At 42.3% G+C, this 17,742-nt stretch overlaps 2 protein-coding genes across 8 annotated transcripts; one reads left to right on the top strand and one right to left on the bottom strand.

Annotated features, from left to right (window-relative positions):
- Window positions 1-614: 614 nt before the first annotated feature.
- On the bottom strand, window positions 615-4,986 carry LOC139547794 (putative nuclease HARBI1). Of its 6 annotated transcripts, XM_071356872.1 has the most exons (10): window positions 4,247-4,986; window positions 3,979-4,155; window positions 3,827-3,888; window positions 3,658-3,744; window positions 3,287-3,570; window positions 3,172-3,207; window positions 2,519-3,073; window positions 2,334-2,449; window positions 2,126-2,237; window positions 618-2,031 (listed from the first exon to the last, which is right to left on the bottom strand). In XM_071356872.1, exons 7-10 carry the CDS (start codon window positions 2,949-2,951, stop codon window positions 1,661-1,663), a joined length of 1,032 nt encoding a protein of 343 aa, XP_071212973.1. In that variant the 5' UTR covers window positions 2,952-3,073; window positions 3,172-3,207; window positions 3,287-3,570; window positions 3,658-3,744; window positions 3,827-3,888; window positions 3,979-4,155; window positions 4,247-4,986; the 3' UTR covers window positions 618-1,660. The 6 variants fall into 6 exon arrangements, with proteins under 6 accessions (XP_071212975.1, XP_071212973.1, XP_071212974.1 ...); XM_071356873.1 differs by having other exon boundaries at window positions 2,519-3,460; window positions 3,529-3,570; XM_071356871.1 differs by having other exon boundaries at window positions 2,519-3,207.
- Window positions 4,987-5,635: 649 nt separating this feature from the next.
- LOC139547796 (protein phosphatase 1 regulatory subunit 14A-like) lies at window positions 5,636-15,861 on the top strand. Of its 2 annotated transcripts, none has more exons than XM_071356877.1 (5): window positions 5,636-5,739; window positions 5,995-6,227; window positions 13,841-13,921; window positions 14,124-14,153; window positions 15,062-15,861. In XM_071356877.1, exons 2-5 carry the CDS (start codon window positions 6,030-6,032, stop codon window positions 15,194-15,196), a joined length of 444 nt encoding a protein of 147 aa, XP_071212978.1. In that variant the 5' UTR covers window positions 5,636-5,739; window positions 5,995-6,029; the 3' UTR covers window positions 15,197-15,861. The 2 variants fall into 2 exon arrangements, with proteins under 2 accessions (XP_071212978.1, XP_071212977.1); XM_071356876.1 differs by having other exon boundaries at window positions 14,124-14,162; window positions 15,062-15,528.
- The last annotated feature ends 1,881 nt before the right edge of the window (window positions 15,862-17,742 follow it).

Below are 17,742 nucleotides of genomic sequence, written 5' to 3' on the forward strand. Positions count from 1 at the left end.
CATTTTACTTAGATACCACAAGATGTCACCATTACCCTTCTGCCATAAACTTGATATCCAGTGGTACATGGAATGTCACCCCACTAGAGTGCAGTCAAGAGCAAGAAAAAGTACGAAAAAGACAGACACACTCAAAGGTTGGAGCATAGGACAGCCACAGTGGAGCGCCTGCACAGTTTTAGGTGCCTTGCTCAAGGGCACAACGACAGGAGATGGCATTTAGGACACTGATGCCAGTGACCCTCCCGTTGCTGGCCCACTCTTGACCATATTTATTTCCGTCTGACATTGGATTTAAATCTGCAACCCTCTAGTTCAGGGCTCTCCAACCCTGTTCCTGGGGAGCTACTGCTCTGTAGGTTTTTGCTCCAACCCTAATCTAGAGCACCTGATTCAAATAATTAGCTGGTTGATAACATAAATCAGGTTAGTAACACCTGGGGTTGGAGCGAAAACCTACAGGAGGATAGGGCTCCAGGAACAGGGTTGGAAACCCCTGTTCTAGTTGCTGGCCCACCTCTCGATTAACCTCTAGGGGCCTGTTGCACAAAACTAGGATAAGGGATTAAGCCAGGATATCTTGGTGATCCTGGCTCAATTGATCCGTAATCCGGTTGCACTAAAGATGGATAGGGGGCAGGAGGATATGTTATGGTATAAATTACCATGGAGATTTATTCTGTGGAGCTAGCCTGCTCCAGACCAGGCTAAATTCCAGGATCTATTTAATCTCATCCCTAATGTCAGTCAGCAGTCACCACAAATGGAAACCAATAGTTATTTCACTGCTCACTATACATTGTTATCACATATAACTAGACCCACTGTTATTATTTAAACGTTTGTGATCATTAATTTCAATGATTTTGGATAAAAAATGATTTTTAGATGTTGCTATCATTAGATAATTTACAGTTTCCCATAGACTATAAGGCTATATATAAAATGATAGAATATTAGGGCCACAGAGGGGAAAAAAACACAAGTCATAATATTGTAACCAGTTGTTTTAAAGGAGGACAGTTGTTAAAATGACAGATGTGGGGCATTTCGTGAAATTGTACTTCAGTATGGTTTCATAAACAAAGACATGCTGATGTGCCAGAATATTAAGTATCACATTGTCATAAGTATCAAAACTGTAAAAACAATATGTAGCTTTTCTGCAGAAAGAACCAGCCTCATAAATTTATGACTTTATCCTTTTTCTTCAGTGTGGCCCTAGTACTCTGTCATATAAACAAATACACATTCCATATGAATATAAAAACACAATGTGTAACATTATGTTCCTTTATTGAATAAGGACAAAACAAAGCAGGTAAACCATCAGCTCCTTTCGAAACTGAAGTCACAGTGACTCTACAAGATGGAAAGCACAGAATCCAAGCATATTATACAAAATGATACATACACATTCAAAGGTCTGTATATAACACACCCTGCATGTCTGCACACTAAAATAAATGCAGGACAAATCCATACACATCAACTGAACAGACAAATGAATGGATGCAGTAGCCTCCCTGCAGCCTTGTATTACACACAGTATACCGCACAAACATCATAAGAGGCCAAATTCGTCAAAAAACGAACCCAAAAAAACCCAAATTCCTCTGCCACCGCAGGACATATTTAACCAAAATTGAAAGCACACATACTAACTAAAATAATTCAACACATATTGGTCCCTCAGCAGCCGACCACTGTCGTCATCAGGGAAGATTGCCGGATTGTCCCAGTCCATGGCTGGTGGCACTCTGGGGGCCCTCTCCTTCCTCAGGCAGGCCACATTGTGGAGGACAGCACAAGCCACAGTAATATCACATGCCCTAACAGGGCTGACCCTTAATTTGTGAAGGCAGTGAAAGCGTGCCTTCAGGAGGCCAAAGGTCATTTCAACTCTGGCCCTGGTCCTGGCATGGGCATGGTTGTAGGCCTGCTGTGCTTCCTGGGGGTCTGTGAAAGGTGTCAGGAGAAAAGGCTGGCAGCCATACCCCCTGTCTCCCAGCAACACACCAGAGAATTCACCTGTCAACACAAAATCTCATCATTACTACCTCATAAACACAGTGATATTCTTGACACAGCCATGATGGTTATAAATAGGGGTTGTGTGGCTTACCTTGTGATAGGCACTGATAGATTTCAGAGGCCCGAAAGATTCTGGAGTCATGGACTGAGCCAGGCCATTTTGCCACAACATTGCTGATCACACAGTCAGCATTGCAGACCATCTGAAATCATAAGATGAGGAATATTACACCAATCAATGCACATCACTGGCAATGCAGAGTGTTCGTCAATGGACAATATCAAAAAGTTATGTTCACCTGAACATTAATGCTGTGAAAGGATTTCCTATTCACAAAATCGGCCTCATGGGCACCTGAGGGGGCTTTTATCCTTATGTGTGTGCAGTCCACTGCACCAATGACATTGGGGAAACCTGTCACACAAAGTAATGAGTATCCTACTATGTGTTAACAGTTGTCCTGTAATTTGTAGATCCTCTTACCTGCAATCCTATAGAACTCCTCTTTGATGTCACAGAGTCTTCTGTGGCCAGGGAAGGAGATGAAGACATCTGCTAATGCTTTGATAGCCAGACACACACTCCTTATTGTGCGGCAAATTGTGGCCTTGTTCAGCTGTTCTGCATCCCCCACTGAGTACAGGAAGGCTCCACTAGCAAAAAAGCGCAAGGCCACACAAACCATTTGCTCCACACTCAGTGCATGGCTCCGTGCAGTGCGGTGCTTAATCCTGGGACCCAGTAGTCTGCATAGATACCTGATGCCATCTGCAGAAAACCTGTATCTTTCATATAGATGGTCATCAGGGAAGGCCAGTGGGTCCAACCGGTCCCTGAAGACCCTTTCTCGCCTGAAGGCTCTCCTCAGCACAAGTGCTTCTTCATCCACCACATCTCGCACGAATGGGCATGCCATTGTCAGAGCAGAAAGGAACACACAATTTTGGCCCTTCCTATAGGCTAGTGGCCACACCTGGTGCTGGGGGGGTGGGCAAAAGAGGGCGATGCCTTATAACGATGACTTGGTTGTACTGATTGCTGGGAAAATAAAAAAAACCTTAGAAAGATGCCACCGTCCTGTGTGCTCACAATAAGAGCTCATATGTCATGGCTCACTTGACTTTACGAGAATATACCTAATTTTTATTTTGAGCTGTGTCATCTTCTTGGAGCTGGGGGAGGAAAGAAAAATAATGATTAATACATTTGTGTTACAGTTAGCATACAGTGTACATTGAAGGCATATCTCACCTCCCTCTCAAGTTTTTTTATTTCAAGGTCCAGTTTCCTAATTGTCCTCTTTTTTATTTCGGACTCCAGTGCAGGATTTTCCATCTTTTTCTTCTTGTACTGAATGTCTATGTCTGCCAGTTCTATTTGGCGCCGGAGGTGGTTGCCATACAACTTTCTGATAGCTTGTGAGCTCTGTGAACACAATACAATTAGCGCAGCTGGAATTTGGCAGGATGTGGTGTCCTTTTATTAATACGCACTATGTTGCCAGGCTGGTTTTCCCACTGTATAGCATCTGGGTCCTGTAAAAGAAATTAGATTTTTTGATTTTGATGAGGACTCCTCACCATTGTAGAGTAAATAGTACTTTCACAGTCTTAACATGATACCTCATGCCTTCTGGAATCCAGAGAGATGGTCTCCTCCTCATCATCGTCTCCATCATGTGCTGTTGCTGCTGCACTGGGGCCTTCACCCTATCACATTTAATCGGATTCATATTGAAGCTAGTAGACAAGACATGCCAGGCCTACAGTATGCCTTTGATGGAGTACTCACTGGATCAGCATCGTCTGGTGCTTGTGCTGGTGGCTCTAACAGGAACACAGTGCTGCCAGACACTGCAAGGCAATAGGTAAACCAAAGTCAGACAGTCCAAATTGATTCAATATGAATGTGGTTGTATCCCATGTAGAGATGGAAGGACATACCTTGAATGAAGCGGGTGGCATCTTGGGAGGAACCTATGCTCGTCTCTTTCCCCCCAGGGATCCCCTCTAAGACGGGCCTGCCTTTATTTAGCTCCAAGGCCATGTCCTCTGCTGGGGTAAGGTCAGCCTTTGGTGACCCACCACCCGTGCCTTGTCTGTGGGTATTCTTTTTCACTGCTAAAACAGTACAGACAATGTGTGAGCAGGCACCTTCTGGGTACAATATATGCTTGTGCTTTGTTAAATATTAGTCAGGGACCATACATACCATTCTGCAGAATGTTCTTGTATTTGATTTTGACCTGCTGCCATGTCCGTTTTGGCCCGTTCATGTTTAATCTACACACACACACACACACACACACATTTAATGGAGTCACACTGCAAAAAATTACTTGGTATTTTTGTCTTGTTTTCAGTAAAAATATCAAAAAATGTATCATAGCTTTATACAGTGTGATGGAGTTACTTTACACAATTTCACTCATATCTGCAGTGCATTTCAATTAAAAATTTAACCGTTTCATAATTACAGTACAACTGCATTTTTGGAGATGTGAATTAAATATTTGAATTGTAATTGTGATGTTTCAGCGGAGCGGTGAGTGTGTAATTGTGCACTACTTACGCATTCAGGCGGTCTGCAATACTTTGCCACGCTTTTTCTCTTTGCTTTATCACTGTGGCGGTGTTGCCTTTCTTCTTAATTATATCTTTTACCTCCTCGTATGCCTCCATGAGGATTTGTGCTTCCGACGGGGAAAAGTACGCGGCTCTAGTTGCCATGGTAAATCAGTTAATCTGTGATCTGTGGCGGGGTCTATTTGAGTGAGCCGTGAGCGCGCACCTATCCAGGATTGGTTTCACCTGGCTTAATGAATCCGTGTCTGCTCATCCTGGCTTGGTCTTTGTGCAACCAATTAAGCCTGGACGCACATGTTTTGGCTTCATTGAGCTCAGCTGAGTCATTTATCCCGGATGTCTTAATTCTACTTTTGTGCAACAGGCCCTAGGTGTGTGTTACATTCAACTAAATCATTGTCATTACAGTATGACAGTTGTGTATGTTTATAAATCACCTTAAAATAACCAAATATTCTCCTCTGCTGTGTTCATGATTTATGGGGGTTCAGGCTTTCTGGATATAAATAACCAATGAAAATAGAAAGTCAATCCAGGGTGAAGCATTAGGCCCCTCAAATTCAAATCTGGACCATGATGCCAGTTCCACTGCTTTTTTCCCCTCTTCATTATTCTCCTCTAATCAGGGACTGATTTAGACCTGGGAAGCCAGGTGGATACAACTCATTATCAGGTAGAACAGAAAACCAGAAGGCTCCACACCTCATAGGGTAAGATTTGAATACCTCATGCACTAGGCCAGGGGTGGGCAAACAGATATTTTTTTGTTGTTGTCCAAATCAATTTGCAGGCCAGAAAAAGGGCAGGCTGTCATGTAGGCTCATAGAGATAGATAGAGGACTCATCTTTGTATCTGTGCTATTATATCGTCTGTGACAGCACGGGCAGCGCCATTGAGCCAATCTCCATTTATAAGTAGTCAATTTTCTTCTTTCTTTGATTGGCTGATCACCAGGAGAAATCAGCCAATGAAGTCCGACCCAGTTGTCTACATTAGAACGGTGGAAGCCCTCAATGGCGTTGCCCATGCTAATATGGCTTTGGCCTTTTGGCCAGTAGAGGACACTAACATTCCTTATGTGTAGGCTAAATCATTTATAAATAGTGGTGACCATCATGGTGAGTCATTGTACTTTCCCCAGAATACTGAATAACTAATATTTCTTGTAAATTCTTATCACACAATTCAGAAAGTGTAGAACTTCCTTATGGACACAATTGTACAGAGCTAAGTTCAATTAAATACTTATCACATTGCTCTCGGCGCACAACTGTTTCCCGAACCTGTATGGGTGGGGCACTAGGACCCATAGCCGAGTTCTCCAGCAGTGCCCTACTATTGCCAATGATAGCGCACCTCTTCCACTCTCCTAGCCACCGTTTGCACGTGTCTGTGATCCGAAGTGGATATGGCCGCGAACCGGGTCGGGAGGAGATGTAACAACAAGGTCCATTCCCCGAGTAGGGGTCCAGGTAGGGACCCGGGGCTTAGCTTGCAGAAGAGGCAAGCACGGGTCACGGTAAAGTACAACAGAAAGGAGCTCCAAAGACGCTTGGATGTGGAGAAGTGGATTGACTGTAGTCTGGACGAGCTCTATTTGGGCAGGGTGAGTCCCATCAATTTGAACTGAAACGGATCTCTATTGATAGGCTACGCATACATTCACTTACCAATGGGAAACGTTTATTTGACTTATTGTAAGAATACAAAACGGGTTTTACGCAATAACAATGATTCATTTTAGCATCAGTGTCCACTGAATGACATAAAGCGACTTTGGCAGCAGCTTCGGTGTACGAAATCCATTGTAGCATGGCACATCACTCTTCAGTGGGACTTAATCGCTATAATGAATATATCGGTTTGGCGCATTTGGGAACATAAGAGTCATGTTGTGAGCGGGTACGCAGCAATGGCTTATTTTCAGTCTCCTCAAGATATGTAAATACAACTATTCACAGAATGTCATTAAGTCTGTTTTTCAGCCTCGTGCACTTACCATATGGGATGTGGCTACGACGTTAATCAATTTTACATGGGGGGGTTGGCTGCCCTGTCTCCTTGCGCCCTGTCTGCTTGACATTCGATGAATCAAGAATGTGTAGATGGATGCCTTCTAGTGTTTTGACAGTCTAGTCAACACTGGCTGTCATATTGGTGACTGTCTAGTCAACACTGGCTGTCATATTGGTCAATTCATGGTCTCATCAAATCCAGATTAATAATAGTATTGTGCATGTGTTTTCTTATCATACACTATTGACTGGACACCTTTCATTTAGTTAATAATAAAAGCAAACATTTCTCTGTCGCCAGAAGAAGCGGGATTAGAATTGTCTACAAAGCCATTATTAGCAAGGCCATGGAGCACGTGCAGAGGACAATAAGGTTAACCATGTCAAGCTTTGTTTTCCCTTTACACCCTTGTTAGCCTATAACATCAATGTTGTTAGCATGTCATCCTTCTCTACAGTCATTAAGGAAATGAGGGTGTTGTCTGTATTTTATTAGCTGAACGAATATCTATCACACTTCACACACCACAGTTGAACAGGTTTATTCTGCTGTAGGAAGAGCACCAGCCAAGGTGTTATACACCTGCCTGGCATGCTTCCTAATATTAGCAAAGAGTGGAAAGATCTAGCACAAAAAATAGACTTGGCATCCAAGGAAAAATACAAATGTAGATATGGTAGATTCCTTTCATGTTGTTCCCTTCCTGTTGTATGTAAGGGGATGGACAGTCATTGGAAGACATGGAGGGGTCAGTATACTCCCTGTGAGTGGGGAATGCTGTCTCGCTGCCAGGGGTGACTTCGGAAAGATCAGAGGTCCAATTGAAAGTGCTTCCAGAAACAACTGGTCTGTGGCTTGGTGCTTGTTGCTTTACATGGACAGCCTTGAGGGTTTATGGCTTCTGGCGGACACAACAGGGGGATCCTGGGGGACCAGGTGCGGTGTGTGGCATCACCAGCGAGGGCATGGGCCGCCAAAGGATGTTGGTGGGCGTTGGGCCAAGGCACCGCATGGTGGAGTCTGAGCGGGGTTGGGGAGGATGGTTGATGTAGGGATGGGGTCAGTGCTATGGTACAGATGTTGGGATTATTCCATACCAATAATCTCTCCATCAGACACAACCATCTCCTGCTCAGAATGTATTTAACTATAGAAATTGGACGCCCTGTGTCAAATTCTGTTTGTATGATGTGTGGAGACCTATTTGAGTCCACAGCCTTCTGGGTGTTTTTTTTTTTTTTTTCAGCATCTACTCTCGACATCCAATTTATAACATAGTAATGAAACATTGTAGTAAAAACAATGTGTCTTCTGCAAAGACCACCACCTGACACATACAATGACAGTAAAAACTGCATCAGTGAGCCATCATATTTTTTATAGGGTCTCTCTATAACCACTTAAAGAATAGAGAATATATAAATATAGCTTTTGATCCTATTTAGTGTTCATGACAATTTGACCTAGTGTACCATTCTGTTTCTTGTGGATGCTTTTTATGTTTATGCTTTCTCACAAACACATGGCCACAGCTTTATATATTTTGTTAATGAGTTAATTGCTGTGCTGATAGTGGAACAGGCATGTGTAATGATGGCGTAATCAGATATCCCCCATACTAATTTCCTCCTAGACCAAAGCCCACACTGGCTGCCCCTGCAACGTGAAAACCCCTTGACCAGGCCTGAATGGACGCTAACTATCCCAGTTATTGATCGATGACATCTTTGTCTCCTGGGATGGTTCTTATGAATGGGAGGATGGGGGGTTTGGAGGAAGTGAAGGTCCCATATGTCACCAAATAGCACAAAGAGAATACCTTCCCCCCCCCATCACAGAGCCTGTTGTTGAAGCTCAAAGCATTGAATGTAGAACATTGCTCGGGCAATTAGTCTCTTATCAACGCTCTATCAACACTCTATCAACGCTCAATCGGAGGCCCAGATTAAGACCCCCGCAGTGTTCTGCTATCTGCGTGATTGTCTGCGAGGCTCGAGGTCTTTTCACTTTTAGTCCCACCCCTACACCCAGCAATTTATAAACATTCTATTGAGTCGTCACTGCCCACTAAGCCACACAGATGTGACAGCCAGTTGTTATGCAATTTACCACTGCAAACTGGGAGAGAAAAGCATCGGCGAACTAAGGTTTTTAGAGTGCAATTGTTTACTTTTGTAGGAACAATGAATATCTAATGGATGTGAAACCTCTATTGTAACTGATCTATAACAGCTGGTTCCCCGACGAATGCAATTTGTCGACGACATGGAACTTAATCTCATAAGACTCATCAAATATATAAATCACATGCATAACATCACATAATTGTGTATGTCTTGAACCAGAACAGCTGTCCACAATTTAGTGATAAATGAATCATCTAATGGAAATGCATTTCATTTGCATGCCTATGTAGATGAAACAGTCAACAATCTCGTGAGGAACAGGTCCATTTCCTGGTGTAGAGAGAACCTCTTGGAAATCCGTGCCGATCATATATCTCAATCATTATGGTTTTTACTTGGAAATGAAGTCACCCACCCAATCAATAACCATGATTTCACTGACGGCGCTAAACCGTCATTTTTTTGACTGATACATTTTGCCAGTGCTCTGACCACATGCTAATACTGTTGTAATTAATACTAGATCACGTGTCAAACTCATTCCACGGCGGGACGAGTGTCTGCAGGTTCCGCACCCCTGTACTAGATCATATTAATCAAATTGATTTATAAAGCCCTTCTTACATCAGCTGATAACTCAAAGTGCTGTACAGAAACCCAGCCTAAAACCCCAAACAGCAAGCAATGCAGGTGTAGAATCTATCTGCTGTAGCAGTAAGTAACTGTGGGAACGCACCTGGTGCAAACTAGTTATGCTGATGTTTTGAATAGGAATGACTTGTTAAGATGTGACAGCAGGGGATGGCCTAGAGAGACAAGGTGTGAGAAACGGTAGAAGAGAGGAAACGTGTAATGGCATGTCATACAGGCAGTAACGAGGATATGAATATTAAACGGAGAAGAACAATCATGAATCTGGAAATGACATGCTATGTATTGGGGGGAAAATGGATATTGTAGTGGGTCTGCATTTAGCAGTCGGCCTGTTACAGGATATGCAATGGTAGAATGAAAGGGGTTGGAGGAAATGGTGGTTTGGAAACTTGAGTCAAGCCAGATAAGCGTCTGTCAATACTGCAGGCTCCAAAGTAAACCCAACAGTTGAGGGTTAACATGGTGTACACAAACTGACCCACAACAATGACTTTAACGATGAGACATTTCTAATAATTTGTGTCAGTGCAGTATAATGGCTCATCATCAGTGAAATGTATTGAGGCTGAATGTTTTATGTGTATTTTGATTGGTTTAAATTATTTTATAAATTATGACCTTTCACCTCAATGGATTATGGTAATTAATGTGCATTTTTAAAGTGTGGTCGCTTCCCTTTATAAATGCATTTACTTTACATTAGTCTTCAGTTCAACCTGACAGGGTATGTTGACCCAGATTCCTTTTGTCACCAGTGTGGGACAGACCACTTACTGTATCAGGGTGTTGGCTATGGAAAACATTACACACACATGGACACAGGTGCACAGCTGGACACTGACACAGGGACCAGTGGATCACCCAGAGTACCCAAGCAAACAAAAAACACATTACCCTCAACCCACTGGCCTGGAAGTGATGTGGACTAAATTGCTGCGTTTCGAGCCCTCGACTGATGTGAAACTGGGTGGAATGACTCGCTCCCATTTTCTTTCTGTCTCTGCTACAGAGGAGTGAGGGCCCAGCCATACTCATTTCAAAGTACTACCTATACATGATATTATTGCTGGTGTTACATTCTCACCTTTTTAATTGCGTTCATAGAATTGTACTGCCCCTTTAGCCAATTTTTGTTTTTTAACAGGCGTTAATGTTCTGCTAAAACACAGTCATCACACAGTGCAGCTAAACTAAAACCACAAATGAAAGGGAGTTTGTTAAAATTATCGTTGCTGGAAATCAACGACTGCTAAACATACTGGGGTGGGCTATATCGTCAGATCATCGCGAATCAGTTATTTATGCTTGCGAACTAGTCTTTGCTTGTAACCTACTGGTGGAATTAATTGCGCACTCGTGTATGCAGGAAGAGTGCAGCAATATGTTTGAGAAATGGTCTACTTTGATGGCCAATTCGTTGCATTCAAATTTACGAGAGAACGGAGACAAAATATATATATATTATGCCACCAAACAAAAGGGCACTTTATTTTTATTTTATTTCTTTTTTACATAAGAGGGCTGTATCTGCACCTGTCTGCTCACCTTTACTATTAGCCTCCTGCACAAGTATGATAGGGAAATGGATGGGACACATTAGCCCACCTGACATCACACATCCCCTCACAGAAAACTAATTTGGTCTAAGCATAATGTGAAATCCAGACATGGACAATGAAAGCAGTTGAATCCCATTTTTTTTCTTTTTTTAAATCGTTTTTTTAAAGCATTGCATCAGCCTGAAGTGACTTAACGCATCCTGACAGGCCTGAGTCATCATGTTTGTCTCACGATGGAGGCTATGTTTACTCAACCCTGCCAGGAATGTGATTTTTAGCTGCTTACTGAGCCTCATTATCCCCAGCATGAGTTGAGCATTACAATAATCATTTTTGATGTTAGTGTTTGAATTCAGATTTTCTTTACCAGCTCCTGCCAGATTACGGAATAGATCTGCTGTTGTGCACGTGTCGTTTTGTTGCATATTTATATTACAACACCATGTATTACATTGTCTGTGTGGTATGAGAGTGATTGTGGACTTGCTCACGTGACTATTTTTTATATATGCCTGTGTGTGTGGGCAGAATGAGACAGTATTTCATTGGCATTTGGAGTTGAAAGAAAGGTCAGGGATGCCTGGGTAGGAAGGGACTGCTTGGATCTGCCTGGACGGACCTTTACACTACCGGTATCCGAATCACTAAGTCCCTCCGCCCCGACGGCACCCACAGACAGACCCAACGGGGCTGGTTAGCCTTACTGCTGAGCATTCAGGTCAGACTGAACTCTCCTATGGCCTGTTGCATGAGTGTCACTAGTCAACATGTCACATGCGCGCGTCTTTGTTGTGTACTGTGGTTGATGTTCAGATTAGGTTCTGAAAACAGCCTCCCATCTAGTCTAAAGTGATATTTGCAGTCTTCATCAATTTCCATATGTTATTCAAAGAATCTCTGCATTACCAAAAAGGGCAATAAAAAAACGATCAGGGTTCATTTTTGGCTCACTATGTTGATAGCAGCACATCATGAATAATTCCCTTTGAATGTGCTGTTTGTGCCAATGAGCAGACTTGCCCCAAGGGAAAAATAAATAAGGTGGAATCTCACCATGAGACGCTTGGTAAGTGTTTGGCCAGAAGCCATTGTGGAATGTTTTCCTGTTCAGAATGGGAGAAGCAGTTTGAAAACGGGGTGTGTTCGGGGCGACTACATCTTATACCAAACAAAAATATAAACGCAACATGTAAAGTGTTGGTCCCATGTTTCATGAACTGAAATAAAAGACCCCCGAAATGTTCCAAAATTGTTTAAATCCCTGTTAGTGAACATTTCTCATTTGCCAAGATAATCCATCCACCTGACAGGTGTGGCATATCAAGAAGTTGATTAAACAGCATAGACAGCATCATTACGCAGATGCACCTTGTGCTGGGGACAATAAAAGGCCACTTTGCCTTCAATGTCCTTTTAGAGAATTTGGCAGTACATCCATTCGCCCTCACAACTGCAGACCACGTGTAACCATGCCAGACCAGAACCTCCATCTGGCTTCACCTGCAGGATCAGCTGAGACCAGCCACCCGGACAGCTGATGACACTGTGGGTTTACACAACCAAAGAGTTTCTGACGGTTTGTGCAAAAATTTGTCTCAGGGACGCTCATCTGCGTGCTCATCCTTACTAGGGTCTTGACCTGACTGCAGTTTGGCATCGTAACCGACTTCAGTGGGAAAATACTTACCTTCGATGGCCACTGGCACTCTGGAGAAGTGTGCTCTTCACGGTTTCAACTGTCCCGGGCAGATGGCGTGTATAGCGTCATGTGGGTGAACAGTTTGCTGATGTCAACGTTGTAAACAGAGTGCCCCGTGGTGGTGGGGTTATGCTATGGCCTGCATACTCACTAGACATGTTACCCATTGAGCACGTTTGGGATGCTCTGGATCAATGTGTACGACAGCGTATTCCAGTTCATGCCAATATCCAGCAACTTCACACAGCCATTGAAGAGTGGGACAGCATTCATTAGGCCACAATCAACAGCCTGATCAACTCTATGCGAAGGAGATGTTGCGCTGCATGAGACATGGTGGTCACACCATGATCCACGCCCCTACCTTTTTTTTTAAAGGTACTGTATTTGTGACCAACAGATGCATACAGTATCTGTATTCCCAGTCATGTGAAATCCATAGATTATGGCCTACTGAATTAATTTTAATAGATTAAAGAAATTTTAAAAAATGAAACTGAGTAAAATCTTTGAAATTGTTGCTTGTTGTGTTTAAAAAATATATTTTTTCAGTGTAGTTACTTCATTTGGGACATTGTCACAGATCATTAGGTGCATAGACTGTTATACAAATAGTCTCTGCTTTTCTCTGAGACTTGGGGGGAGCTGAATGCACTGAGTATGACCAATTTTAGGAGGCCGTGAGAAAGCATAGTATTCATTATCTGTGATGGAGAATATCTGGCATTGGTGGTGGCTTCTGTCCTTGCAGCATACCTAGACTAGTAGTAGCCTGGTTCGTTCGTTCCCCCCCCTTCTTTCTCCTCTCCCTTCTCCTCAAAGGCATTTCCTCACATGCAGTGTTCCTACTGAAACTAAATCCTAAGATTATGGAGGCACTTGACCGATTCCAAGACGGCACAGCCATCTAAATAATAGTTCACCCCCCCCAATCATCCCTAGCCCTTAATTGCCAGCCCACGCATCAAGCATCCTGCATCATGCATATGTTGACTCAACAGCCACCATGGACGCTCACTTACACACACACAGAAAATCTGTGTGTTGCACGCTAAAAACACGCACAGCTCTTCCTCTGTGTCTGTAAGACCCACGCAACTCAGAACATGGCAAGACCTGATTTGTCCTTTTTTTGCGACTGATGTATGTCACCTTATGTCCCCAGGAGGAGGAGATGCCAGAGGAGGTGAACATTGACGAGCTGTTAGACCTGAAGAGTGACGAGGAGAGAACACACAGGCTCCAGGTGAACTGTACTACTCACTAGCAAAATCATCTGTGGACTTGATCATTTTATCAATTAAAAGCTGTGTGAACAAGTTGTACTGTTTTGATTGTGGGACTAACAGTAATAGCTGTATATTTGGTTTCTATTTTAAATATATTGTTTCAGCAGCAGGCTGGCCAGATGAACTAAAATCTTATTTGGTCTGGGAATTTTTTTCCAGGAAATGTTTCTCACGTGCAATAACACAGAGGTAAGTGAGGTAATCTATATAAAAGAGTAATATCTAACCATGTGTTTTTAAGATTGTTTTGGGTAGTATTTTATGCCATTTATGTCCATAGACTGACTATACAGAATGATGTCATGGTGAAGGGACCCAATCAGAGAGCAGTTAGGGCTATATCATTATGAAGGGGCCAGTCAGATTACAGGATTACGAAGTCATTATTAAGGGACCAATCAGAGAACAGGGTTATGACCATGTCATTATAAAGGTTGCAAAACTGTCCTGGTTGGAGGATTCTGGATTTTTTTTCTTATTCCCTCCTGATTTTGGGAAATCCTCCAACCTGGGATTTTGAGGAAACCAGGTAATTTATTGAACGTTACTGGAATTTTTCAACCCTAGTCATTATGAAGGGACCAATCAGAGAACAGGGTTATGATGTCATTATAGAAGGACCAATCACCACTGGTCAAGTCTGAGTTGAGTCACAATTCATAGTCACAATTCATGAAAATTGTGACTTGAGTCCAAGTCTTAAACTCAAGTACTACATCATTGCCTTTCTCCCGCTCTCGATCATCACCTCGCTCTTTCTTTCAGGAACAGAAGTAGCCAATGATGACTCCACATATAGTAGCTGACAATGCTAGTCTTGTCCCTCATATGCGAGGTCTTTCTCTCACACTGTCCCTGTATCCTTCATAGTCAGTGTTACTCAACCTGTCTGTTGACAGACTATGTTGACCCCCCCCCCACACACACACACATTGATATCATACACACGAAATTAAGTGATATCTCTGAAACATGTTTCCTTGTTGTTTCACTGAAGTATTCAACGTTACCAACGTTGTGTGTCACTGCCTTTCACTGTATCCATTCTGAGCATGTTTCGTATGTTGACCGCCTGCCCGTTTCCCCTGCACACACAGGTTTTCATCAAGGAGCTGGTGTTGAAACTCCACGGGCTGCAGAAACAGGAGGACCTCCACAACAATGGCATCGAACAACCCCAGCTACACATCTTCCCCAACCGGCAAAACTCTGCAGACCGAGAGGTGATCTGAAGGCCCTGTTATGTTACCCTTCAACCCCAGAACCCGACTCCCCATTCCTCAGCCTGATGCCACGGACCTCATCTGAAAAACATGGGGTCTTGCTGGTCTTTACACTGTGCTTTACACACTGTCAAATACACATCAAACAGCTAGCCAGATCTGACAACTTATCACAAACTTTGCAGACACCTTATCTTCTGTCCACACACACAACCACAATGCACAGGCAGTCCCTGCAACATTTGTACCTCTACGATGTCAAATGAATTCAGTTTTATTTTTGTTAACTCCGTGTCCGAAATGTTTGAAACATGCTGCTCTCTGTTGGATCGCTACCGCTACTTGTGTTCTGTGTTTCCTTGAATTGCTTTCATTGGAAAAGTCATTAGGGTATCGACTGTTGGTCAGTGTGTCTTATGTTGTGAGATGCACCTCTGATTCTGTTTAGCTCATAAACCAGAACCAAAGAGTCCAGCAATGTACTGTAGATACCAATGTCAGTCTGAAGGTAATAAACTCTAGAGAGCTTTCATATACCCCAATGGGTTAGTCAACGGTTCCTCGCTACAAGCAGGTCTACCATATTTTCAAACTGCATCCAGTAACATAAGAGACAATAGCTCATGAGGTCAACTGAAAAAAATATATATATATTAAAAAGGGGAGAAATATTGTTGTGATATTCCCAATGATTTTAATGACCATATAGATAATACTACAAAGGATATTTTTATGAAGACCAAGCAATATGGCTTGGTAGGTTGTCAACTGCCACTCAAAGATGGTTTAGATTTGCTATTAAGGATAATTTAAGATAACATTTAAGCTGTCAGGAACACCAGGTCATTTATTTCTTACCAAAATGTTTGTATATCTGTAGAGGATTTTCAGTCAGCTGAAGGATAGAAACCCAACTGCTTTACTGTACTTCTATATGCCACCTCAGGTACACAAATGTTTCCTAATGTTTAAAAACATTTTTTTACACGAGTTTCAACACGGTTTGTAAATGTGTAGATCTCGGTTGGTTGTATTGGTTTAAATACATTTTGAATTCAATGTTTCCTAGAGTAACTTTGAATCATTACCAGCATAGTGTTTTATAGATTAAAGGCTGTATTTCCCTGCTGCTGTACCATAGAGAAGGCCCGTGTTTAAAACATTATTTTTTTTACGCTATGAGTCGTATGGATAAACAGCGCCCTCTTCTGGCTAAATGTACTGAATAATTTACAACATTACATTTTGGCATGACGGTACTCTACACGCATTTGATAAACAGGGTGTTTATTTAATCCCATAGGGGTCAACCCATTTACCAACATTGTAAATAGATTGCTAGGGTGTGACTGAGGGTAGGTAGATAGATAGAAGCCTATATGATGCTAACTGAAGTGTCAGCCTGAGGATGCATGTAATATCAGAGACTGGTCAGATTTTTCAAGCACCCATAACTTTATCATAGCAATCCTACAGCATGAACTCTTGCTCAAACCAATCCAATACTATCTAATCTGACAGACTGTCATGGTTCATTGGAATAACCTGTAGATGGCAGGAGAACACAAGTCAACATTTCCTTTCTCGTTATATTAAGGACACCATAGAGTCAGCTTCAGGAACGTCTTTAGTAAGATACAACCGCTTACAGAGCATTATGGGTACTGTAGTACATCATGCCGCATCTCTTTTTAGCTCAGCTTCATGCTACGGACATTAGCCTCAATTTAACAATTTTCTGTGGAATTTTCCGTTGCTCAAAAAACGCTCTGTGTATGTATATGCCTGTTTGTTGCTGAAGCTCCGCTGTTCCACTAGACACAGACCAACCAGGCTCAACACACCTTTGTCTATGTTTGTGAAGTAAACATGACAAATTCCACCCGGCGTTAAGGACTTCTGGTCTGAAAGGTGCACATTTCGAAATGTCTTCGTGTGTCATAATCATGGAATCAGATGGACTTGTGAAGTGACCTTTCCCCGTTGACATGATGGTTTGGTATGCGTATGCATTTAGACCTTGTAAGGGTCGTTCCACAAAATGATTGCCTTCTGCGTCCCTTTGATATTTGAAGTAGAAATTGTCCACAACTATTGCATTTTAAAAGCCGGTTATATTAATAAATGCCCCTTTAATACAGACTACATACATTATTCCTATTTAAAATCAGATTTTTTAAATTAAGACTCGCTAAAGTGTAAAAATTCTGCATTTTGACATGTCCCTCCTTGCACCCTCTGTGACTTCTAGGAAGATTTTAACCCACTTAATCTGCAAATTTCTCCCAAGTTTTCACATCATTGTATTTTGTTGCTTTGACAAAGTCAAAGTCATTTCTGAAAATGATGATTTCTTTAATGTGATTAGTGAATAATTTATGTCTACCTCATTTGAAAGTCAACCCTGTAACGTGAACTGAACTCTCGTTTTTATGTGGTGAAACTATTCCTTTTCAAATATTTTTTTCTCTCAAAATAAACATTGAACATCTAACCAAACATTGAACATTTAGTCAAACCATAGAGTAAAAGCAGATGAGCTGGTTCTACTATTT

Source organism: Salvelinus alpinus, chromosome 21, assembly GCF_045679555.1.
Source record: "Salvelinus alpinus chromosome 21, SLU_Salpinus.1, whole genome shotgun sequence".
Taxonomy (NCBI): Eukaryota; Metazoa; Chordata; class Actinopteri; order Salmoniformes; family Salmonidae; genus Salvelinus; species Salvelinus alpinus.